Source organism: Melanotaenia boesemani, chromosome 23, assembly GCF_017639745.1.
Source record: "Melanotaenia boesemani isolate fMelBoe1 chromosome 23, fMelBoe1.pri, whole genome shotgun sequence".
Classification (NCBI taxonomy): Eukaryota; Metazoa; Chordata; class Actinopteri; order Atheriniformes; family Melanotaeniidae; genus Melanotaenia; species Melanotaenia boesemani.
In genome coordinates, this window is record NC_055704.1 from 26,323,504 (window position 1) to 26,350,000 (window position 26,497).

Genomic DNA, 26,497 nt, shown 5'->3' on the forward strand with positions numbered 1-26,497 from the left:
TTTCACATCCAGCCTAAAGGAGGCCAAGAAAACCTTTTATCAGAACAAGATCCACAATGCTCCCAACACACGACATGTTCATGGTGTTTAACTCTCTTCTATCTCCACCACCTGCTCAGCCTCCCACTGTGCTGACTGCAGAAATGTTTGCTTCCTACTTCACTGAAAAGGTCGCTACCATCAGTAACCAATTCACTGAGCCTGACCAACTCAGCCTTACCAAACCAGCTACTGGTGCCTCACTCTGCTCCTTCTGCTCTCTAAATGAGGACCAAGTCTCTAAACTTCTAGTCAACTCAAAACCAACGACCTGTCCTCTTGATCCTGTTCCCTCTGACATCCTGCAGAGCATTTTACCTACAATCAAAACTGCAGTAACCCATATTATCACCTCCTCTCTTAAATCCGGTGTCTTTCCTTCTGCCTTCAAGCAAGCTCGGGTTCCCCAGCTGCTGAAGAAACCCACACTCATCCCAGCCCAGGTTGGAAACTACCGGCCGGTCTCACTGCTTCCATTCATGTCTAAACTGCTAGAGCGTGCCGTCTTCTGTCAGGTCTCACAGTTCCTCCAAGATAACAACCTGTTAGATCCATATCAGTCTGGCTATAGGCAAGGCCGCTCTACTGAAACTGTTCTTCTGTCAGTTACTGATTCCCTACGGGTTGCCAGATCCGCTGGTCAATCCTCAGTCCTTATACTGCTGGACCTGTCGGCTGCCTTTGACACGGTAAACCATCATATACTGTTCTCCACACTCTCGGAGCTTGGCATTTCATTAGCTCTCATGGTTTCTCCTACCACTGCTATGCAGATGACACTCAGCTTTTTCTTTCTTTCCCACCTGACGACACAACGTCTCAATGTGAATATCAGCATGTTGCTGATATCTCCGCATGGATGAAGGATCGCCACCTTCAGCTAAATCTGAAGACTGAGCTTATTGTCTTTCCAGCCAATCCTTCCTTACTGCCACAGATAAGCGTGCAGCTTGACTCCATCACGCTTGTGCCTACGTCTTCTACCAGGAATCTTGGTGTCATGGTAGACAACCAGCTGACCTTTATGTTCATGTTGCCTCGGTTGCTCGATCTTGCCGATTTGCGCTCTACAACATCAGGAGGATCAGACCCTACCTGACTGAACACACGGCCCAACTCCTGGTCCAGGCTCTGGTCATTTCATGCATTGACTACTGCAACTCCTTACTGGCTGGCCTGCCTGCATGCTCAGTTAAACCTCTGCAGATGATCCAGAACGCAGCAGCACGTTCTGGTCTTCAACCAGCCCAAAAGATCTCATGTCACTCCGCTGCTAATCGCTCTCCACTGGCTTCCAGTTGCCACACGAATCAAATTCAAAGCTCTGCTTCTGGCTTACAAAACAATAACCCAAACGGCTCCGGTCTACCTCCACTCCTTAATCCAGAGCTACACTCCCTCTCCACAGTTACGCTCTGCCAGTGAAAGACGCCTAGTGCTCCCACCACAAGGTGGCGCCACATCAGTAGCTAGACTCTTCTCCTCTGTTGTTCCCCGGTGGTGGAACGATCTACCAAACTCCGTCCGATCAGCAGAGTCCTTATCCACTTTTAAAAGCAAGCTAAAGACTCAGTTGTTTAAGGAGCATTTCCACACTTAGCTTAACTCTTCTACTCAGAATGAGTTAGAAAGATTTGTCCAGATCTTTGGCTTAACTCAGCACTGAACAAGCTTCATGCGTTTATGCCCAAGATGATATTGATATTGTGTGATGAAATCGTGATCTTGTATTTAAACATAGGACTTACAAAAAAATAAAAAATAAAAAGCCCTGCCTCTAGCACTACATGACAGCAGCTGGGTCCATCTGGACTCACAGCAGTCTGACTACCGCTCAATGATGATGTCCCATCTTGTTTGAATTCTTGCTTGTGCTGTTCTAACTGTCAGATGTAAGTCGCTTTGGATAAAAGCGTCTGCTAAATGACTGTAGAATAGAATAGAATAGAATAGCTCATTTAGCAGAGACATGGAGCTGTCACAGGTCTGCAGTGGGGGGCCGTGATGCTTGTAGTCCGTGATGGTCTGTATCCCTCGCCACAGGCTCTGTGTCTCTGCTGTCACAGAGTCTCCCGCCGTGTGTTTTCCCTTCCTCAGTTAGAGCTCAGTCTGCCCGATAGCAGGTTAGCCGCTCCAGCTGTATGGTGTGGTCCGTGACAATATTGCGCAAAGTTTCTGTGAACATGTAAACACAGTACTCTCTCACAGCCTTCTGAGTTGTCCGTAGAAGACATAAATTGTCCAGTTTATTGTCCAAAGAACGTACGTTGGCCAGCACGATGGTGGAAATAGTGGGCTTGTGTGGGCTAGCCACTAGCCTAGCTCGAATACCGCCATGCTTGCCCCATCTTTGCTTCCTCTTACGCTGTTTGTGTCGCCTCCACAGTGGGCAAGGTGCAGGTTTGGGGGTCGGTGATGGAGCAGGCCTCCAGAGCAGACCGCGGTCTTGTAGCTCTTCTACTTGAGTTTAACTTGTAAGAAGCGGTCCTGAGCAGAAACTCATGACTGTATGAGTGCTGGAAGATGGCTAGACGTGACAAAGACGTACAAAAACACAGACTCATATGACGAAAAACAGAAAAACACTGTCTCGTTCAGAGAGAGAAGCTGCAGTGTGTGCACGCGCTGCCATTTTAAGGTGTGCACAATAAAGGTGGAGAAAGTTTTTAAATGACTAAATGTGGTCTCATTGTTTTACAGTAATAGAAAAACCAGGCATTTTAGCAGCAGTGTGTGCATGTTTGATATTCTGCATGATTCAGCAAGGGAGAAATGACGAGTAAGGAGCCAATAAACAGGAGACAGAAAAGAAAAAAAACCTGGAAAAGAAAAATAAGAATGATGTAGTACAAATGAAGCGCGGTGAGAAAACCAAAGTCTTTTCAGAAAACTGAGCAGAATTGGTTAAATAATGCCGCTGATGTTTTGACATGTTTCCACAATGGAAAAGTCTAGAGCAAGCAGGACACAGTATGGAGTGAATAATACAGCAATCTAACATCACTGAAGATTGTCATGTAAACTTGGCTTAAGCTGCAACTCTGAGCTTCAAATTTGTTCCGCAGCAACCAGCTGGCCGTCACTGCATTTGGCTTCATCTTCATCTCTGGACAAAAACTTTGGCTGTCAGCATATTACTGCATAGTTGTGTGCAGTGAATTTATAATTATCCAAGACATCTTAGCCTGCTTCTTTACTGGATGCATCATGTGGTGCTAAGTTCCACATACTACACACTCATTTCAGTGTCACATCTGCAGCAACCACACGTTTTTCTGTTTGATTTGTAAAAGATTTGTAACACTATCCTACCACTTACAGTTATTCAGCCATAGCAGGGCAATATTCCTTTGAAATGTAAGGCTTTAAATTCAGTTGAATGACGCAACCCATTGCCTTGGGGGGGAAAAAAACAAAAACATTTTCTCCCAAACCAGCTATACCATGACTAATCAGTTTTAGTTATGACTTCCACATTTTAGATATATTCACATTCTTTCATGAAACCAGCATGTTTGTTAATATCAACATGTCAAACTGAAGTTTGTGGTGCTTTGAGCATCCTACCATGTTTGGCCTGTTGTAAATGAGGACTTTAGAGGGCTTGTGCGAGCTCATCTCCAGAGCTTTCTTCACCAGAGGGATGTAGTCAACTCTTCTGCCTGGCTCAATGCCGAATGAGGCTGTAACCAACAGCTTGGGCTGCAGGAAAATTAAAAAAATAATAATTTAAATAAGTTGAAATGTCACAAGCTTACAGCATAATGGATGTTAATATCTGCATGTCAATTCAAACGCAGCCTAAGAAATACGAGACACACATGAGGCATTTCTACACAGTTAGTTCCTGTGAATTTTTCCACTTTTTCACATTTAGAAGTTTGATGCACACAGACCAAAAATAAGGGCAGGAACTTGTTTGCGGGGGGCGGGGGACTTACCTGTCTACAGCAGACACTTTAATCTGACTTGGTTAGGCAGTAGCATTAAGGGCACTGCCTAAGGACCGATCTGGAAGGAGTTAACATTCGTCCTCCGGGGTAATCAAACTCGGGTCCCCCACATGGGAGACGGATGCTCTGCCAACTGAGTTATCCAGCCTTATCACAGCTTCTCTGCTAATGCCAAACAGCTGATTCTGCTATCAACTCTTGAGCTGACCAAAAATCAGCCAACTGATTAGCAGCACCTGTGAGCATGGACTCTGCTACAGCAGTCAGTTGGATGGTGTGGAGAAGAGATGGAGAACATTATGCTGATCGGGGCACCGATAACAAGGGTAACAGCTTTTGGTGGAGGCAGTGTGATGGTGTGGGACAGCATTTGGAAAAACAAGGCTTGTCATCGTTGGAGGAAATCCCAAAATAAATAAATAAATAAAGAGAAAATCTCAATGCAGAGAGATGTGGAGAATAAATTCTGCAACCAGTGGTGATCCCACGTCTCCACGGTTTATAGGGCCCAATAAAAACCATTTTCCAGATCATGTTTTGTTTTCCAGATTCCTTTTTCTTTTTTTTATTTTTATCTTGGTTCTCATCTAAAAACCAATTAAATCCCAAATACCTCAACATTTACTGTCCTGTAAGTAAGTGTACCTCAACAACTGGAGCTTGGTTCTCACTGAAGTAGCTTAACCAATTTTTATAATACTGAATTTCCTTAAAAAACACAACACAGAAACATCTCCTCCTTAAAATGTCAGGATGGTTTGTTATTTTCTTTTGGAGCAGTTATAAAGAAATTGTCTGAATGTTATCGATATGATTATTGAGCGTGTTCAAGTGACGGTAAAAAGGAGACGCAAACCAAAGTTTTTCTTTGAGAATGATTCATTTTATGCTTAATAAAACAAGGAGCCTCATTCTGTGTGTTGTTTATCTATTTTACAGGATGTCATCTCCATAACTGCAAATAGGAAAGGGGACAGTGAAATCATTTATTGATCTGTATTAAAACAGGCTCTAATACTGACTCAGTAAAAATCACACAGTCCATCAGCATCTATCCAGCAAAAGGTGAATGGCAGCAGTTCCTTACTTTGGCGTGATCAATGCGGACAGAAAGCTCCCTGGAGGCGAAGCCACCAAAGATGAGGCTATGTGGGGCACCGATCCGGGCACATGCCAACATGGTGAACATGGCCTGGGGCACCATAGGCATGTAGATGACGACAAGATCTCCTTTCCGTACCCCATTTTTCACCAAGACTCCTGCTAACCTGGACACCTGGAACATAACATAGAAAAAGCAGTGAAGATATTCACATGCATTCTCCTTTATTTTCCCCCTCAGTCTTCAACTGATTGGACAATTGGAAATAATTAAAAAACTCTGTATCTTTTAACCTGGAGTCAAACCAGGAGAAAAAGATTTTGTCCAATAAAACATTTTAATAAAAGGTTCATGCCATGTTTGAGCTGGTTTACAAATGCCAGTGTAGTTTTATTCCCTTTTTATTGCATTCCTCTGAGCTCCATGATGCCGGCCCAACCCTGCTGTCATGCAGAAGAACTTTCATAGTATAAAGGTTCCCCCATAAATGCAAAATGTACCAATACTGAAATCTTTAAGTCCTTCAAATCCAAACAAAGTTTGGGTGCATGCCTAATAATGCTAGGTTCTAACATAGTGCCTCCAGGTCACAGTGGTCCTCTGTGCTGCGGTTCCGTTCCCAGGTTTCAATAATACCATTTACCTGTTCCTGAAGTTCCTTGAAAGTGATTGTCTGTTTGGTTGCAGTCACTGGGCTGTCATAAAGGATCGCAGGCTGCTCTCCACGGCCGCCTTCTACATGTCGATCCACAGCATTGTAGCACATGTTTAACTTTCCTCCAACAAACCTGCCAGCAGAGTAGCATTCAAGCCAAAAACAAATATACATGTAGAAACAGGGTCTGTTAGGTCTTCTGGAGACATTCTGCTGATATGGTTCGTTTTCATTTGTCCACTCAAAGTAAAAGGTCACTGCATACCAGTCCTACACAACCAATCAGTTCTTCAATCAGGCAACAGTTTCAACTGAATCTGGTGCAGAGAAAGCAAATGATGCTCAGCAAGCAGCTAAATGTGCCATCGGATGTGTTGGAGGCCAAAGAAAGGAGGTGGCTGTGTTCTTCACTAGACCGTATTACTGATGACGTTACCAGCCAGACAGACAATGAAAGCGTTTTCTTTTAGTTTCAGAGTTTAAGGGTGTGTGTGGGTTGTTTTGCATTAAAATGATAGTTTTCCTGAAAGCTGCTGCCAACGTGCTGTTCATGTTTACAGCTAAAGTAAAACTTCTCAGGCTGCGTTCACACCGGATAGTCCAGGAAACCATCACCATGTTTGCTGATGTCGGATATTTAGGGCTGGGCGGATCGATCCAAATATTAACAGTATCGATACCAAAGCTAGTATCAGTATCAATCAATACCAACATGTTGAGATCGATATTTTTCTTACAGCCAGCTTTGGGAGCAAAAAGCCAAAGAATAAGAATGAGAACCACCCAATACTCGCTTAAGCTTTTCTTTAGCTAATTTGTACTGTTGACTTTATTTTTCTCAAACAACTTTAAGTTATTTCATTTTTTTGTTGCATTATTGATGTTATTTTATATTGTTTAAAAAGCCTAATACTCATTTAGAATTTTCTTTTTATTTATTATTACCTTTTCAGTTTCTTGTTATTCAAGTGACTATTGTGAACTGTACCTTTTATTTAATGGAACGGTATGAATAAATTTGATTATGACTGTATATATATATATATATATATATATATATATATATATATATATATATATATATATATATATATATATATATATATATATACACAAGGTTCAAAACCATCTTAATGCAATGTCCCAGAGCAGATTTGTTCTCACAGAACTGTATAACTGTAAACTTTAACATAAATAGTCTCAAGTTTGTAAGTGATATTGCTGATTTATAGTGTCATTTTGCTTTGTTAAAGCATATGATTTTATGTGATCAGTGCGTTTTGCTGCTTTAGGATGGTCATAATTGGAAAGTTAAGTACATATGTACATTTTTTGTACACGCTAACAAAATCTATCCCTGTGGGCTGAGCCCCGGATCTCCTTCAATCCTGAATCCGCCCGTGGCTACTGGTAAAAAATAATTGTAACCATGAAATTTTGGGGATTTTACGAGTGCTTTAAATCCATTTTGAACATTTCTGCTTCATTAACGTTTTAATGTTTTATGTGTTTCTATTTTGTTCATATTTTGACTGAATATTTTCATTCTTTAGGGGTGATTTGGGATTTTGGGAGGTTAGAGGAGGCTGGACCTTCAGGCTGAGCTTGGACGTGGGTTTACGTCATTTCACATGACGCGTCAGTTCATCGCACGTAGTTTCACTTTGTGGTGGACTTGTAAAGCTGGAAAACCTACCAGTTTGGGAACACAGGATCCTCAACGTGCAGCGTTTTTACCCATGGCTCAAACCAGTTTAGATCTCGTCCCATCTCACCCCAGAACTCTTCCGGATTGTCTCTCGCTGCCGCGGAGGCTCGACTGTAGGCAGCGTCGGATGCATATCTGCAACTCTGCAGCCCCAAATACTTTTTGATACTTGCACATGCATGCGATCCTATTGGTCCTGAGCCTCGTTGAAACTGTTGCTCTGCTTCACAGCGAGACCAAAGTTCCCTCACGAGGATCCTCTCGCGCGCAGCAGGGGCGCAGTGACTCAGGCGCGCGACACACTTTACGGGGAACTGCATCGCTTTTCTAACATGCAAGTTCCCTCCAAGTTTCCCTGCAATTAAAAAGCCTGCCTGTGCTTTTCAACACTGCGACGTCATCTGTTCCCCTTAAAGGGACAGAAGATGTTATCAGACAAAGCTTTGGAGCAACGCGAACTATGAACTGGATGTTGTTGAGGCAGGAGGAGCTTTGAGCTAATAAAGGGAGAAAAAAACAGAAAATGGATTACATAACAGCCTGTTAAGCATTACCTTTTATTGCACCCAGTCTACAAGCAAACTAAAATCACACATTTAGTCTCTATGTGTTGTTTTTCATTACATGAGACAGACCTACTTTAACTGATAACTTGCTTGCTTGAGGACATTTTTTAAAATGATTAGGCATGTTGTGAGTCAGTTAAAAACCCAAACATATTTCAATCTTGTTAAGCTGAGTCACTTTTACAGTTCTCATAACAGCAAGTGATCCTATCTCACCACACAGGCAGCAGTTCTCTGGCCTCTTACATGCATTTCTTTCATCGCTGCAGCATCCAAGCTGCTGGCAAATACCCACAATCCAGCTGACCAGCTCCCCCCTCCCCTCCCAGACATGACCCCTGGACAGAGTGCCCCGCTGAGTAACTCATTCATCTGATATTTTGCATCATCTGTTTCTATTTATACATGCAGAGCAGAATTTTCCATCAGACATTACTGGAAGCATCATCTACTCTGCAGGGAGGCAGTTGCCTTGCAACAACGGGGTTCATTACACTTGAGCAAATTTGAATTTTCCAGTTGTTTTCTAGGACAAAAAATAAATCTTTGTTTAAAAAAAGGGTTTCAGTTCTGCTAATGCCTTAAAAATAATTTTAATCCCTATTTTCAACTGCAGTCCTTAAAAAACAGTTTCCAGATCCATCTAGTGGCTTTCTAGATGTAATCAAACTGTCTTTCATCCAACAAGACATTGATTTATAGTAAATTTCCACAGAGCATATAATTTACAATCTATATTCATGTTTGAAGTCCTGACAGCCAAACAAAGCCTCCCATCTACTCTCATGCTTTAATCTGTTCAGCAAAAATGTCTCTAAATCATTGCTCCCTCAAACATCGCCATCATTTTTTCTAAACAACGCCGATGCTGCTGGCAGGACATGCATCATTCTTATATTCTCTGGCAATGGACGTGAACAGAGCACCAACTCCTCTGATAATCAGACCAAACCTGAGGCTTTTCAGTGCTGCTCCGTCCTGCCCTCGTCTCTGACTTCATGTGATGAGTGTGAATGTTGTGAGACAGAAATTAATCCGCTGCCCTTCAGAAACTCTTAGACTATTTCCCAAGTTTATCTGCATATGATTAATCTCTTCCCTACAGAGTATCTGAAGATGGATTTATTATCAAATTAGAGGATAATGATTGCTGCTTTACATTTTGAATGGGTTTTAGACGCAGCAGTAAGTTCTGTAAATTATTTCAGTCGATATTATTCATCATTTAACAGAAGTACAACATCAGGCTGATTACAGCTGAATAAATTTGCTTTTAGGAATTAATTCACCACTGAGTATACAGAATGTTCAGGGACTTGATTATTTGATGAGGTTTGCAAAGTGAAAACCATTAACCCTTTACAGCCTGGAGCAGTTTATACATGTTCCTAAAGTACAACCCAACACCATCTAAATCTCATCAACCCATAATTCTCAGCAGCAGATAAAAACATATCAGAGGAGGAAATGGAGACGTTTCACCATGTGATGAAAACATGAGCTGATAGTGAATCTGATGGAAAAGTAGCTGGTACAAACCAGAAACACCTGGAGGAGCATTGGACAACTAACCAGGTTACCTGGCAGCAGGTCAGTAACATGACTGGTATAAAAGGAGCATTTCAGAGAGGCAGAGTCTCTCAGATGGAAAGATGGACAGAGCTTCACCAACCTGAGACAAACTGGGTCTGATAATTATAGAACAATCTTAGAAAAATGTTCCTCAGCTAAACAGTTTTAACACTTTAAATATCTCACAATCTAGAGTGTATAATATCAAAAGATTCAGAGAATCTGAAGGAATCTCTGTGTACATGGGTCAAGATCAAAGCTCTAAACTGGATGCAGGTGATCTTGGGGTCCTCAGGCAGCACTGCAGTAAAACCAGACATGATTCTCTACTGGAAAGCACTGCATGGACTCACAAAGTTAAATTTATTAGTGTATATCACTTTTATCATTAGGTTTACAGGAACGCTGTAATGCAGTAATTCCCCTCTAGGTTAATAATGTATTTCTTATTCTGATTAATTAGCACTGATCTTCTCACTATCATGAAACTTGACTTCAACTAGAAGCACAGCAGGAAAAATTCAATATGCCAGTAACAGAAAAGTTTAAATTATTCTAACGCTATTAATTTATAAAAAATAACACCAATTTATTATTTGTATATTATTAACACCATTTTAAATAAGTAATAAATATAGTTTAAAAATACTCACCCTGTATTTTTTATTCTTACTCCATTACTGGATATCATTGGTATAAGTTTATTGTTTGATGTGAAAACCACCAGAAACTCTCCACCGTGGAGCGTATGAACAGCAGAAGTGGAGAAAATCCACAATTTCTCTAAAAATGGTTGGTGTTCTAGGTAAAGTGGAGGAAACGGGCTTGTTTTTGTCTCGGGAAGGTGGAGAATTTGTTGCGGATGTTTCTGCAACATTTCTTTGTCAAATGTGCTGAAGTTGCCGTGATTGTTGCTTCTGCTGGTACCGGATCACCTTCGTAACCGTGGCGTCGCCCAGCAAACACACCTGAGTAGAAAGTCACACATTCTTTTCTAATCAGTAAAAGACCTACAGGGGTTCACACTAGAAAACCTGTTACTTTTATTTATATATTTATTTTATTTATTTATTTATTTTTGCCTTTATAGTAGAAACTCTAAGGGTTCTGAATCAATTCATCTGGCCCAAAATACTCTAAATTGGTTTAAAAAAAAGTTGCACATCAGTATTTCCTTGTTTTTGTTTTTGTTTTTTTTAATATCTGTCAGCTGTTTCCTGTTGGGGCTTGGGAATAAACATCTTTGATGTAGCGGAAAAGCAGCCTGTCACGTCATGTTATAAAAATAACCTTTACATAATTCTTCAAAAAGAAATAAAACTTATCTGCTGAACAGAGGAACAATATATGAGACCTACACAATATTTTTATTTTGTGTACAGTACTTCTAGATCAGTCATCACATTCTCATCCCTAACTGGTGACACTGACTCCTGCTGCTTGTTTAGGAGCCTTTCATAGCAGTTTCCAGAACACGGGGAGCTGCTGCATATTACCAGTCATCCCACTAAGTGCCAGAGCAGCTGCACCAGAAACCAGAAACAGGTACGCATCCGTCTGTCAGGAGAACAGAGGAGATACCTAAACAAACCACTCAGTTCTTAACTTCTTGGTGAAGGTGAGGAAAACCTCACGGTGATGCATTTACTGTCTATGTTGCCATGGTGACACAGCCTATAATTCTTACGTTGCGTTCTTGGGAAACCCTGAACTTCCAAAGTTGACACATTGGGGGTTTCTATTGATTAAATTTCAACCCATTTTGACCTGGTCATGGTCACAAGGGGCTTAAGTCTGTTTCTGCAGAGCAGCAGAGTTGAGTTTGTGGGTTTTGCCCATGAAAAATGTATATATTAATATATATATATATATATATATATATACAGTATAAAACAAGCTTAACTGCGGACCGCAGGAGGATAGCTACCAGCTTAGTGCCAGCTAATGGGGGTCCAGATAAAGAATAAAAAATAAAGAATAAAGCTGAGCTAAACTAAGATAAGCTAACTGCTTTAACTAGCCATAGCTTTACATCTAAGAGTAAGTAGCATCAGTCATATCTCATTTTACTTGGGGAGGGATAAATATTGTCCAACAGTATCAAACTATTTGCTGAAGTCATTTATGTGTTGTGTATGTTGACAACAATAAGAAGCATTAATCTGATGGCACAGACGTCATCTGCCCTGCCTCTACTGCCTCTTGCATCTTTTTCTCTAAGAGTGGAGGCCTTTACAAATCAATTCACTTGCTGTTTGAAGGCTTTAAGCGCTGCAGAATAATCCTACAGCTTAAAAAAAAACGGCTCTGTATTATAAACCACATGGATGGGAGGCTGTAATCTCTCTGTGCCCTCTTTCTGCATGCTCTCTAAGCCCTTAACCTCGCCATCCATCACTGCAGACCACCCTTTACTACTACATCCACAAACAGCTGTGTGGGACCCTGGGTGGCAGTTCAGCAGCACATACAGACTGTGTGATTACAAGCACGCAGTTTTAGTGACAGTTTCCATTAAAAACAGGACAGAATCTGTTCACAGAGTATATCCAGAAAAAACTGCTCCAACTATTTATCTTTAAATTTTCATTCGACTCATCAGCAGCTGGTAAAATAAAGGCAGGGGAAAGATAACTGTTTTCCACATGGGTGCAGGTTAAACCTACTAATATTTTGTCATGTGATGCGAGATAAATGAGATTAATACGTTTTTAATATTTCAGTAGTTGTCTGGATTTTGCTGAATTTTGAACAGCTGTGCTCATGCTGCTTCTTGCCTCAGGTGTGTATTCATGTTTACAGCTTGATTTTGTCATGGTGAAGTCATAGTTCATGAGCTCTGGGACACATCGAGCTGCATTAGCATCCCACTGAACATGGATTCCCTACTTTTTTCTTTTGATTTCAGTTTTTTTTTTGTTTTTTTTAGCATGAATTCTGTCAGCTGTAAAGACAGGCCATGAATGAGATGTACTGCAGCAACAGGCACCATTAGGCAGCAGCTCTACAGTAACCGAGGAGAGTTAGAGGTTTGGCTCCGTTCTGTGGTGGCACATAAACACAAAGATTAATCCTTAAGCTCTTCAACTTCGGTTCACTGCCATCATTCAGTCCTTATCAGGCTGCACGCGGTGCATGTAGCCAAGAGAAGAGATAAGAGGCTGCATGGCTCAGCGGTTCACAATATACCTTAATGGCAAGCTTGGCTGCAATCAGCTGATCTCTGAAGTTCAGTGGCTGAATGGATTATGTATGGTTATAAGAGCTCACACATGCAAGCCAAAAAGCCCAAACATCTTCATATTATGGTGAGATTTTGCATGCTAACGTAGCCATGCTAGCTGACTGTAACATATGATGATGGCCAAGCATCTGCCATTTCCCTCCCATAAAAATAGGAAAATATCAAAACACTTCAGTTAGTTCACCAGTAAATTTGTCCTAAGATTCCTTTCAGTCTGCAGAAGCTTGGTAAAATATGAACATTTTCAAACAGTAAAACTATCAAATAAATAAAGAACAATACCTAAAATGGTAAAACCCTGTGCACCGCTGGTGTCCTGACTTACCAGCACGATTTTAAAAATTAGCCTTGGACATTCAGCTTATTGAAAACAATAAAAGATATGCATCTGATTTATAAGAGAACCTGAATTTTGCTGTTTTAAACTCCAATAAACAAAAAGAAAATCAAAATGCTTTGTTACTGCAGCTTTTCCTAAATAAAACACAACCACCATAACTTGAAAAATGTACTTTTCTTTATCTTTAAAAGGTACAGCTTGTTTATATCTTAAAAGGTTGATTATGTACAACGTGTATTGTAAGAGGTGGAGCATACCTCTGCATAGTTCTCAACCACTGCCTGTTTCAGCTTTCCCCCGCCACATGGAGACAGCGCTCAGATCAGGAAACAGCTGGGCCTGTAGGTGCCGCTTGGTTTAGCTTTTCTCTTTGTGGAAAGTACACAGTGTTAAACCAAATGCTTGACCACTTCAGAGAACATTAAAATGTTTCCTCATGAAGGCCACATGCCTTCGCAGCTTGACTTAAATAATGTGTACAATCCAAGACATGACTGCATTTTTACAGTCACACACATTGTTAAACACAATGCATCCCTTATATTTTAAACTCACGCTCACCTGCACACACTCCATCATTCATTAACACACGTGCTACAGCTGCTGTGTTGTCACACAGGTTTAATCACCAACAGCTGCAGTCCTGGGTTCATAGACCTGTTGCTGGTTTAGTTTTGCTTTTCTCAGTTTGTCTTCCTGTAGGTGCTCTTCATGGTTGTCTGCTTTGTTTTCTTACAGATTCTTACTGAGGTTGCTTTCTGTGGAGTTTCCTTACAGGTGTAGCTTCTAGTTTTGATTGTACAGATGTTGTTCTTTGTTTTCTATCTTAAGTATCTTTGTTCCATTTTCGCTTGTCTTCACTCTCATTTTTCTTTTCTTCTGCTCACTCTCTTTTCTTTTGTTCCCTCCAGTTACAGCATTATTATGTAACTGAGCAATAAATTAGTTAAAAAATTAAGATGAAATATCCAGGAGAGCCTTTCATGCACAGAGCTTAATTTCCTTTATATCCATAACACTCCTGGTGAAAAGCACAGCAGCCAGACCATCAGTCTGCTGCCATGTGAGACAGAACATGGCAGAAAATAATAATAATAATAATAATAATGATAATAAAATAAAATTTAAAAAGACCCAGAATCCTTCAGTTTGCAATCTCTAATTTGTCCACGTGAGCTGTGCTTTCTTTGTGCTTAAAAATAAAGCTTTTACTAGTCAGGAGGAAAACTTGTTTTATCTTTTATATCTTTATTACTTAACAGATGTGACTTGGGTTTGGAAGGTGGATCTGTTCAGGTGGTTGGGATTACATGTGGAAATGTACACATATGTACATTTAAAATAACTTCTAGATCTTGAAAAGTTACTGTGATAATAATGTAAAGTCCACCTGGCATTAAATGTTCCCTGATTTTGCAGAGCTGTTGTCTCTAACTTGAAATGCACATGTAAAGATAAACTAAGGCAAAAATAGATGAAACTGCACTTTATTTTCTTAAGCAAGTTTAGATCATTCATAATGTTCTCTTAAAGGATAGTTTATTAAATGTTAACATCTTAAAAGTTTGGAGTTATTCATTGTTATTGCCAGTCTGGCCTTCTTGAGATCAAACTGCCTTTTATGTGGCCATTAAACTAAATCCAGGGTTGAAGAAAATGAAATTCCTGTTTCTGTTTCTGAGCTTGGATTCTTTTTTTTATCTAATGCTAATTATTTTAAAGTGAAGCAATTTTAAATATCCTGACTTTTATGTTAGTTGCACATGGATTTTCTCACCTCTCCCCACACGTTATAGAAATGTGAGAATGTTGAGATGAATGTACTATTTTACAGCGAATTCATTTCATGTTAAGACATTTTTAATAAAGACACACACGTTTCCTTCTTTAACAGCTCGCGCAGAGCTTCAGACAGTAGCAGGTGATGAGATGAGGATGTAGGTAGAATAATCCCTCTAACCACTCCCAGCCTCTCTCTCTCTCTCTCTCTCTCTCTCTGTGCGTCCTCGCCCGCTCGCTCGCGCTCAGTGATGCTGCAGCTCCTCTAGTCTCTTCAGTCTCCAGTAAACAGCAGTCATGGCGACAGTGGTCCATCCCCTCACGCTGGATCGAGGTAAGGCGCTCAGAGCTTTGCCATTTCTCCTTGTTATCGCTGATTTCTTTTTCTTTTTTCATTCTCGTTGAAAACTTCAACATTAAACATGAGGGACGCGGGTTGGATTTAAGTGTTTGCGCCCCGCTCGGATTTTCTACACGTAGTCTGCACGGCTCGCTGTTTGAAGGCGAAATGAGCTCGTGCTATGACGTGAACGTCGTCGGGTCCGTGTGTCTCAGGATGGAGCGCGTGTTTTCTTCCATCTTTGTGGGCGCAAACACCAGAGAAATCCCCCGCTCGGAATGCGCTTTGTTTATCTCCATCTGGATGATGTAACCTCCGGGGAGATATATTGTCCCGTCAGATGGCTCGCAGATCTCTGTCTGTAAACAGACCTGAGCTCCTAAAAACCCGAACCTCCACTTTATGAGACGGGAGACAACTTTGTGTTGGAGCTGCTGGGCAGGTGCAGGACACGCAGGTTGGTGCCCCACAGACAACATGAACCTACTTGTTGGAACCATTGGCTATATTCTGAAAGCAAACTGTAATCAAGGGCTAATGATGTCTGCCCAAAGGCTGTTCTGTCACTGAATCTCAGCTTGTTTTCTAAAGAGGAGCTAGGGTCATTGAGGACATGGATGAGCCCTTTTCTGTTGTGTTCTGAAAGAAAAGCTGCACCCATCCAAGCGTTTACATTATTAGTTGTGCTTAAAATTTAAGATAAAATACATCAAGCGCAGCTGAAAAACAGACACTCACTTTAACTAAACATAACAGTTTTTTTAAGCAACTAATACAAAATTCCACGTCAGATGAAATGCAGATCGACTGGTGACACAATAATACACAATAATACACAATAATACACAATAATACACAAACGTGGCTCAACAGATAGTTGCTGTCAAATAAAGAGAAGGAATCATCTTCACTGTGGTGGTTCACAGATATGTTTCATTAATGAAATGGTCATCATCCATCCACCCACCCATCCACCCACCCATGCACCCATCCATCCATCCATCCATCCATCCACCCATCCATCCATCCATCCACCTATCCACCCATCCATCCATCCATGCACCCATCCATCCATCCATCCATCCACCTATCCACCCATCCATCCATCCATCCACCTATCCACCCATCCATCCATCCATGCACCCATCCATCCATCCATCCATCCACCTATCCACCCATCCATCCATCCATCCATGCACCCATCCATCCATCCATCCATCCACCTATCCATCCATCCATCCATCCACCCACTCATTTATTTTCTATACCAATTAAGGTCTATTTACGCGTGACGCAGAAGACGGACACACCGATGGACGGACCCTTTCGTCCATGTCCTCCGTCGTTTACATATGTAATTGGTGCATTTTCAGGGCCTTGTGGATCCGTCATTTGATGCAGCAAACAGGGAAATAACAGCGGAAACAGCGGGTCTGTGTTGAGCAGTTTAGCTGACATCCAACCAGAGAAAGGAACAAACCAGAGAAGAAGAAAAAGAAGGAGGAAGAAAAAGAAGATGGCTAGGACAACAATTGTAGACATGGTGGGAGCTTTTGAAGAAAGGCTGTGTGAGCGTGTTGGGTGGTAGCGATGCATCACTGCTGCCAACCAGTTACCAAAGCTGAGGTCAGAACGCGACAGTGAACCCTGAACTCAGCACTGCCCGCTAGTGGATGAACGGGCCCCATAACCATGGAAACGTAAAAGATGCATGGAAGTATGAAGAGTGGTGCCATATGAGAACACTTAAAACGGACGTACCTGTTGTACGTAAGGGAGCAGAAACTGGACGTTAATCCAATTCAGGGTCGCAGGGAAGCATCCAAATGTTAAAAAACTTAAGCGTTACACCGCAAGTCATTTCTGTGTGGACATGGTCTTAATTTTAACAGTCACACTGGCCCTGTACATTCAAAGCTCCCAGACCCTTGTGGTCTTTAGGGACCTTGTTGAGGGGTCAGGGACCCTAGGTTGGGAACCACTGGCCTGGACAAAGTCATGCAGTTACAACAACTGCTCGTTAGGGGTGATATTCCCCGAAAAGACCACTGACTAACAACAAAGAAGAATCAAATCTGCCTCTTCCGATAGCCTGGACCAAAAACCCATTTTCTTCTGCTTCAGCCACAAATAAAAAATGAACAATTGCAAATGCAACAATTTTTTCACAGTCTTGGAGTTTATGCTTTTTGTTTTGGGTTAGAACTTCACTAGAATCTTTCCAGTATGAGCAACAGACCAGGCAGCAAACTATCTGACATGTTGCACTACGACATGCTCATACCTCTTCCTTTCACTGGATGGTCCATTTGCTAGCAAACAAGCACCAGGGTCAAGTGAACCAAGGTCCCCGGTTTTCAAGCGGACTAGAGTTGGCTTCTTTGTTCTGCACCAAAGTGCAAATGCATGTGCAAATTACTGCAAACAAACCATACTATGGAAGCGGACCAGGGTTTGTATGAAGTGGATCAAATAGTGCCAGTGTGAATACATCCTTAGGCAACCACAAAATTCCCAGTCAGGTCAAATGCATATCAGTGACACCCAATACTGCACAAGCTTTGCACAGGAAAAGGTTGCTGTCAAATATAGAGAAAAGGGACACCTTAGCTGAAACCTCTGTTCCAAGTTAAGCTCTAGCATCCACTCCTCATTTAATGCTATGAGATGGGATAAAAAATACACCTTTTCTCCTGGGAGTTGACATCAACTGTCACAAATTGTGCACAAATTAATGTCACATGTTATTGGTGCCCCACAGAATAAGCCACAGCTAAGAAAATTTCTGCTAAACAATTGTCTTTATGTCTAACTGTAATTTGTTCTTCAGTTGACTTTATAGCTTGTGGGCAGTCAAGCTTTACTGATGCACGGGTGCAGAAGTGAGCTCTACTGCATGCAGAGTTAATGAAATTAGCCAAGGATTGCACCAGGCAAACAGATAAACAATACAAGCTCAGCTTTTCCCACCTATCTCACATTCTTTACACTTCTACAAAGAGGCTTCAAAGACTGAAGCAAAGAGCGAAGTCTTCCAACTTCCAATGTCAGCATATCTGATCCCAGTCATTTACTGGGGCAGTGATTCACGTTTGACCTCAGCTTGTTTGCAGGAGGAGGGGCTGATCCAGATTCGCATGCCATGGCATGAACTCGAACAGCTGCAGCACCACAAGCAGTGGCACTAATGACCATTTTGAATCATGAGGAAGAGGCTACATTATAGGCTTCCTTTTTTTGTTTTTGTTTTTTAGAGATAACCTTATAATTGCTAATAAAAAAGACACTTTTGGCTGAGTTTGACAAACACAAGCAGGGAGGAAGCAAACAGAGATTTTCATTTTCAGAGCTCCCACTTGGCTTGCTGGGTCACAGCAGGATAAAGAGATCTTACATTCATTGGCTTTCCTGTTATTGTTGCAGGAAATGACTGTGATAAGCATGCTGAATGGAAAACAATGGATCTGAACCTCTGTGTATGTATTAGAGAAGTCTGACATCCTCTGTAAGGTGGCATTTAACTATGATTGAGCTTGCCCCAGGGATGAAAAACTTTCCTAAGGACAAAATGACAGCAGAAGGTAGAAAATGAATTATACTTATTTTGAAATGAGCCTTTCTGTACAAAGGAATACAATTAACTATAAATGAAGCATCATTACAATACAAGAGTCTGCAGTAACACCACAGAGGACAGTTTTCCTTTCAGATTAATGTAAAAGACAACGTGCTGCATGCTTAATGAAAGGCTAACACTTGGATAAACTACACACGCCAACACTGTGGAGCTGCTAGCCCCGTCACAAATACCACATCGTTTCTTGATCCCAGTTATTTCGATAATTACCCTTATATAAACATTTGGATCAAACTACCAGATATGTTACCATCCATATTTTCTTCTTCTTTCTTCATGTTTCTTCCACAGATTTATGACATCATCTTAAGTAACTTAACTTGTGTGTAAAACAGTTAATCTGATCATCGGCGGGATGTTGGTTTGAACCTGGGCAAGAAAACTACCCCATGAATGGCCTCAGACACTCTTCATTGTATGATACGTGAGAGCTTTGTGCTCAGTGTGATGGCTGTAATGTGAATTACTTTAGGTGGTCAACAAGCGGAGTGCTATCTAAATGCAGTCTATTTTCTGACATCAGGGAGCATCATGCTCTCGGGGTTGGGGTTGGGGTTAGGGTCAGCTGTTGTGTTATTTGATTCTGTACTAAAAGCTGCTCCTATAGCATCTAGTTTGTTCATTCAAGCAGGTATTATGACCTATTTTAACCTTTAATAACTATAAATATGCAACCTCTTGTGATGTGCATGTGCAATCCATCTATAAATAAAAATATTAATAAAGACCAACCAGCCTTGGGTACGAGGTGCTAAAGCCTTTTCTAAATCAGATTTTAAGACATGTTTGCACATCTTAAATGGGATAAACTGTCTTCATGCACGGCTTTCCTCTACAAACATTCAGAAGAGTGAGGTAAACTAGTGGTGAAAAATCAAACCACTGTATTTTATTACAAACATTCATGTTTAAAATTGATTTTCTTGCTAAAGGTGAGCAACGACATCTGTTCTCCTGGAATCATTGTTGTTGCTATCCTCTGCCAGACTGGGGGGAAAGCCAGTGAGGATAGACATTTCACATTTCCCTTGTGTTTTATTGCAATTACTGCAACTTCTTGCTACTGGCTCTGAACCAAAGGAACCTCGTGCAGAGGCTGCATCGAGGCCTCTTCCTCCATGTCTGGTCCTGCTGCAGCGGTGGTCTGATGTAATCAGGAGAGAGCGGCTTTTTTAGCATGAAGAGACGTTTTCTGTCTGGAACTTAAAGAAGAAAAAGAACCAACACTTCTCTTTGTCCATCTAAACCCATGCAGATGGTGGAAACTGTGATATTTGGACGGGAAACTGCTCCTAAAAGACGATGAGAAATGTTGTTTGTTTTAGTTTTTTGTTGTTATAACTAAATGAAGTTTTATCCTGGTGAATTTAAGTTTTGAGACCAGACAGTGAAGGTAAGACATTTTCTGACCATGTTTTACAAGCGTGCCGCATAAACCGGGTCTTCTTCTGCCTCTGGTTCGGTGAATCTTGGTCGTAGCGAGATGAAACTTCCAGCTGTGGAATCTGTGAGATGTGAGCTTTTCAGTAGAGGAGCCGTTTGTTCGTGTTCATGCTGTCGGGTGAAATTCATCCTGCTGACTTTTTACCTTTTAGTTAGTAAGTCCTGAACTTTCATCTTTCTTTGTCATAAATATGTGATTTTATATATGAAGAAATATTTTATCTGTTGCTGTTTAAAGAGAAAACTGCTGCTAAACCTGTTTATGTGTTTAGTTCAGGGGTCTGCAGCCTTTCCAATCCAAAGAGCCATTTTTCCCTCAGCCAGCTAAATAAAACTCCTTTAGAGACGCAGATGTTATTGGACCTTTGGAAAAAGACAACTATCGAATATAGGACATTTGTTGTCAAGTTTTGAAGAACCACATTTTTATTTCTATTTTTAAGTTTTAAAATAAAGACAAACATAAAACTTTTGCTAAAAAAGAATAGACAGACCTTCTTCTGTGGGATGTAGATACTTGTGCATATGTTATCAGATTTATATTTAAAAACATGAGTTAGCTCTTTAGCATGTTTAGTCGTGTATTAAGAGCCATTGTGGAAAGTCCAGAGACCCACTTGCTGCTCCGGAACTGCAGGTTGAACAACCCCCAGGTTGAGTGTTTGTAGACCAAAATTTACTGCACTTCCTTCTTATAGCAGTAGGCCTTCTTTTAAAGGAAAAGGATATTTTGCGTGCTTCCATTGTTCCAGAGTCCGGTCTTTATGCTCCCTAGCAAACCTATCCTTCCAGTTTTAATAATGTGTTGGACAGATCTTAACACAGATTTAGTAGTTTCAGCATCTCCTTAGATCAGGGGTAGCCAACGTTGGTCCTCGAGGGCACCAATCCGGCAGGTTTTCCAGATTTCCCTGCTCCAGCACACCTGACTCAAATTAAATGGATCCAACAGCCTATAAGGATCTCCACAAGGACTTGTTAGTTTAAGTTACCCATGCCTTAGATGTTACATTACATTATAGTCATTTAGCAGACACTTTTCTCCAGAGCGACTTACATTTGAGAGTAGGCAGTAAAGTTTAGGGTCTTGCCCAAGGACCCACCTAGAAGGTGTTGATATTCACCCCATTATAATATGTACCTGTGGGACTCGATCCCAGGTGTCCCACATGGGAGACGGATGCCAACTGAGTTATCCAGCCGCTTGTTTTCTCTGCTTAATGCCAGTGATTTGATCCTTCTGAAACAGACTAACATCTTTTCTACGATGTGTCTTTCCACATGGTTGTTAGGAAATGAGAAGCAACTCATTGCATCAGTTGGGGTTAAATAACTTGTTGCAGCTGATAAATAATCACCCTGCAGTAATTATCCAACACGAGGCAAACAAATGACCTGTAAAGTTGTATATGCTGGAGAACTCTTTGTTAATTTGCCAACCTAAAGTAGTAAACTATTAACAGGATAAAGAGTATATTGCTTTTGCAGATATATTATGGCTCACAATCTGTGTAAAACTTCAATAAACTGGACTGATCCTCAGAAACTCCAAAACATATGTGTAGATTTGTTGCTGTTGGCTATAAAGGTAGAACTGGTGAGAGCACAGACTCTTGTTGCTTGGGGAATGCTATAAACACATCAGATTTTCAACATGAGAAAGGAGGAGTTGTGTTACTTGAGGAAATTTCTTTATTTTTCTTTTTAAGGTATAACTTAAATTCCTTTTGGGTCCAACAGATTTTTTAGTGAAGGGTGTAGCTGCAGCGTGGTGCAGGCCTACACCTTTTCCTGACCAAGAGACCATGACTAGTTAGATGATTTGTAGTTGCACTGTACTCCCATCACATTCTTCAAGTCATAATAGTGATTTAAAGGATTAGAGAGGTGCTGACAAGCTTACGTCAAGTGTTCAGCCCACTTTTGTTAATGCAGAAATAAAGGTTTTTAGGATAAATGGTGTGGAGGGACAACCTGATCATCACTGAGGATGGTTGAAGTTTTCTGTCTGTCTCACTGCAGACTCCTGCAGGAGTTATTAGCCCTCCAGGAGAGTTGTATTTGTCGTGCTATGAAGGGATATAGTCACAGTAGGAAAAATTAGAGCTAATTCTCCTGTCCTGTGGACAGGACTTGGCTGGTAAAACCTCTGTAGTCGATTTTATTTATTCCCAATGTGATTATTTCAGTTTCTCTAGTTGGATTTAACTGCATAGTTGTGTCATCAAGGACAATCGGGTCGACGTGGCAGAGGCAGATGGCGTGGCCATTTGACAGGACAATATATTCTGGCATGCATGACGTCCAGTGAGCATCTCTCAGGGAATAAAGGTGAGGGCAGAGTAAGAGTAAGGTAATTTAGGCCTCATCTAAGGTGAAAAGCAAGCATTTCAAACAGTGATCAGAAGTCAGATTAAAAAGGAATCTCTCAAGTTTTATCTTGGCTTAATGAGCTCAGCTTCTAATGTGAATGTGTTTATTTCCATCCTGGTACTTCTGTCAAAAAGACACTTCTAAGCTCTGCAAATGGATTACACTAAGTTCTGCTCTCTGCTCTAAATTGAGTAATTATAGCAGCAAGCTGGAGCAATGCCCAGCACCAACATATCTCTGCTATAATGTTGTGAGGGCTTGTCGCGCGGCAAAGCCTTCATTACATGTCACTGTGGCTTTTGTTCTGCACTGTGCCTTCTCTCTAATCAGCAAATGATGAGGATGACCTTTTTTAGTCACAGTCTGATGTTAGAGGAGCCGAAGGAAAAGCATTATAAGGATACAGTGCTATATGGATGTCCGCTACAATTATTTTATAGCATATTAGTTTTTTACATGGCTATTTGAGTACTCTCATGAGACGGAAAAGGCTTTTTGTGTGGTTGTATTACAGAATACAGTTACCGACCACCTTGCTAGTACCAGATTAGACCCCTTCCTCCTCCAGAATTGCCTTAATCCTGGTGTGATAGATGAAGCAGGTGGAGGAAACCTTCCTCAGAGGTTTTCTCCATGTTAACATGACAGCATCACACAGTTGCTGCAGGTTTGTCGGCTGCATCCATGATGAGAATCTCCCGTTCCACCACATCCCAAAGCTGCTCTACTGGACTGAGATCTGGTGGCTGTGGAGGCCGTTGGAGTCCAGTGAACTCATCGTCATGTTCTAGAAAGCAGGTGGAGATGATCTGAGCTTTGTGACATGGTGCATTATCCTGCTGGAAGTAGCATCAGAAGATGCTCCACTGTGGTCATAAAGGGATGGACATGGTCAGCAACAATACTCAGGTAGGCTGTGCTGGTTAAACCAGGCCACGTTGGTACTGTAACGGGGAAGCGTGTTGTGGGGAATTAGCTCAGTTAGCCGGATAAAGCTGCCACAAGGTTGACAAACTCACAGCGACACTGGTACAGATTCCACAGTGCATGCTCTTTAATAAAAGGACATTCATCAGCCATATAAAGCCCGGTTGGACGGCTACTGTCTTATTATACATAAATAAAACAGTGCGGCACAACATGTCCGTCACAACGAGGAGGAAAAAAGAGCAGAGCTCCCAAAATGTCCATCTGCAGTCCAAGCGTGTGCAAGACGATCTCCTCTCTTCTCGAAGCATCTTGCTGACGTCATCATTAGTAGACAACCAAAAGTAGTCTTAAAGGGCCATTCCACAATTACAACTGTTACATTACCCCCCTGGTGAAAAAAGCCCCCCAGCCGTACACAACAAGTGTTTCCATACATGGTCAAACATCTTAAGACCTTTCAGCCAAACAGGGTGAATGACAGCATAATATTGAAACATCTGTCCCACACAGTGGAATGACTAAAATGCCTTAAAAATGCCAAAATTTCTGTAAATAGCTTTTCCAATTTTTTTTCTTTTATAACAGTCGAAAGAACTTTACAACAAAACCAACAAAAAACCCAACAAGTTTGCGTTCGAACTGCAATAGTCAAATAACCCAGACCTTTTAAATAATGAATTCTTTGCCAGAGAAGACAAACAATGAAGAAGAAAACTGGCTAAAGTAAAAAAAATGGAGCTACATAAAATCCTTGCGGCCTTGGGTTGATCAGATTTTTATCAGAACTTCTATGCACTCTTCCACATTTGACTGCAAGCCATTTCTCCAAGACTATCGTTCTACATGCGTGTGTATTTGGTTGCATTTACCCATAATGCCCTTCATACCCACAATGCCATGCAGTGTAGTCTGTTTCCTGGATTTGGTTCACTTAAAGCGGCCTGAGACCTACGTTTGAAGGTGGACCAGAGTTTGCTTTTTTGATCCACATCAGAGTTTGGTTGCACATTCATACTTCTCCAAAAACTAGTCCTTGTTTTACTTTCATAGCAAACAAACTAGGATTCTTATAAGAAGGGTTGGTGTGAATGCACCTTAAATCCCCTTATGTCCTCATTCTGATGCCCAGTCTGAGCTGCAGCTTCACCATGTCTACATGACTAAATACAATGAGATGCTGCCATGTGATTGGCTGATTAGATATTTGTGTTACCTATTAATTAAACAGGACCCGATGAAGTGGCCTGTCAGTGTTTGTTGTAAACAATCTTGATTGCTGATGAGCTGTTACCCACTGATTCTGTATTTTAAATTGCTCACACAGACAGGTACACACAACACAGCATGTTGAGACAATGATTAGTATTCTTCACTCAGCTCTTTAATCAAATTGATGTCACGAAGCCACATTTTCAATGTAGAAAATCAAGTACATGTACGCGATGCATTCAAGTGACTCATGTGTTAGGACCATTGTTGCCAGGCGACTGACAGCAAAAAAAATGGATGCATCCCAGTTCCCCTTTAAAAATTATTAATGTCTTTAACATCTTGTTTACCTGAATAAGCAGATAAACAAAAAGAAAAATTTTTCATGTGCATCATCGCCCACAAAGCCAGAGCCATCAGAAACACCCAAATCAAAGTTCAAAGTCACCCCTGCTTCAGTCTGCTTTTATACCAGCAGGCTGGACACATGACTTGACCCGTGCATTCAGAATCTTTTGATCAGAAGTGAAAAGGAATATTGGATGAAACACGTTATAAAATGAAGCAGCTGTTTTCCTTATGTGTTTTTAGTCTGTTTGAAGAAGTAGAAGCCCTTGAACTGGTACTTCTACAACAGAAGGAAGTGGAACATCTGGGACTTTACCTACAAATACTGTTGGTTTGTGTAACACCTCTAATAAGTCATCACCATCACATAATGGAACCGCTCTTAGGAAGTACCAGTGAAGTCTTGACAGTTACATCATTAAACGGAAAAAATTTTGCAGTAAACTTAGCTCATTAATCAGTATCACTAATGAGAATGGCCTCATCCTGAGTGTAGCAGAGGAAATGAACTGCTGACAGAATATCTGTTCGTCATCACGCTCAGAATGTAGCAGCGGTGCATTATGCTGTAAATGCATCTCAACGTAATACACCCTGAGCTTCTTTTGACTGGGGATTCAATCCCTTGGTGGCTTTTCCAGCTATTTTCTAGCAGATAATAAGAGGAAAACACACTTGGGTTATTGTTGTTTTAGAAAAAACTCATCAAGCGTCAGTAAGATCTGTCACATGGGCGCTATTCTGTCAAACTGCAAATAATTTAATTGTGTGCATTCTGCTTTAGAAACATGCTTAATATGCAGTCGGCAATGGTGTGTTTGCGTATACTGGAAATCTTCGACAGATGCTGCACACATCTGGACCCACTGAATCCCTGCAAGGAAAAAACTGAGCTTCTAAGTGCAACTGGAGGGAATTGGATCAGGTATGCAATCACCTGCAGGACAGAGTCAAGCTTAAAAATTAATATTTTAGATTACTGATGGATCTAATGGGTCAACAACTGCTGCTCTGGATGTTTTCTCTTCTTCAGACCATCTCTGGAAACCCTGGAGATGGTTGTGGGTGAAAATTCCAGAAATACTCAGACCAACAACCATGCCACTTTCAGAGTTTCTTAAATCCTCTTTCTTCCTCAATCTGATGCTCAGTTTGAACTTCAGCTAATCGTCTCCACCACGTCTACATGACTACATGCTGCCGTGTGATTGGCTGGTTAGATACAGTATTTGTATATCTATCTGTATCCAGAACAAACC

General features: G+C 41.1%; 2 protein-coding genes across 3 annotated transcripts in view; one reads left to right on the top strand and one right to left on the bottom strand.

Annotated features, from left to right (window-relative positions):
- The window catches only part of acss3 (acyl-CoA synthetase short chain family member 3), a 68,037-nt gene extending 60,131 nt beyond the window's left edge, over positions 1 to 7,906 (bottom strand). Inside the window, exons 1-4 of the mRNA XM_041977036.1 lie at positions 7,446 to 7,906; positions 5,738 to 5,882; positions 5,080 to 5,268; positions 3,607 to 3,741 (exon numbers count right to left, since the gene is read on the bottom strand). Of these exons, the coding sequence (XP_041832970.1) occupies positions 3,607 to 3,741; positions 5,080 to 5,268; positions 5,738 to 5,882; positions 7,446 to 7,777 (801 nt within the window). The 5' untranslated portion in view covers positions 7,778 to 7,906. The remainder of the gene's footprint in view (positions 1 to 3,606; positions 3,742 to 5,079; positions 5,269 to 5,737; positions 5,883 to 7,445) is intronic.
- Positions 7,907 to 15,221: 7,315 nt separating this feature from the next.
- lin7a (lin-7 homolog A (C. elegans)) overlaps positions 15,222 to 26,497 on the top strand; it is a 56,941-nt gene continuing 45,665 nt past the window's right edge. For both annotated transcript variants that reach the window (XM_041977865.1, XM_041977864.1), the window contains exon 1: positions 15,222 to 15,292. In XM_041977865.1, coding sequence (XP_041833799.1) covers positions 15,256 to 15,292 — 37 coding nt within the window. In that variant the 5' untranslated portion in view covers positions 15,222 to 15,255. The remainder of the gene's footprint in view (positions 15,293 to 26,497) is intronic.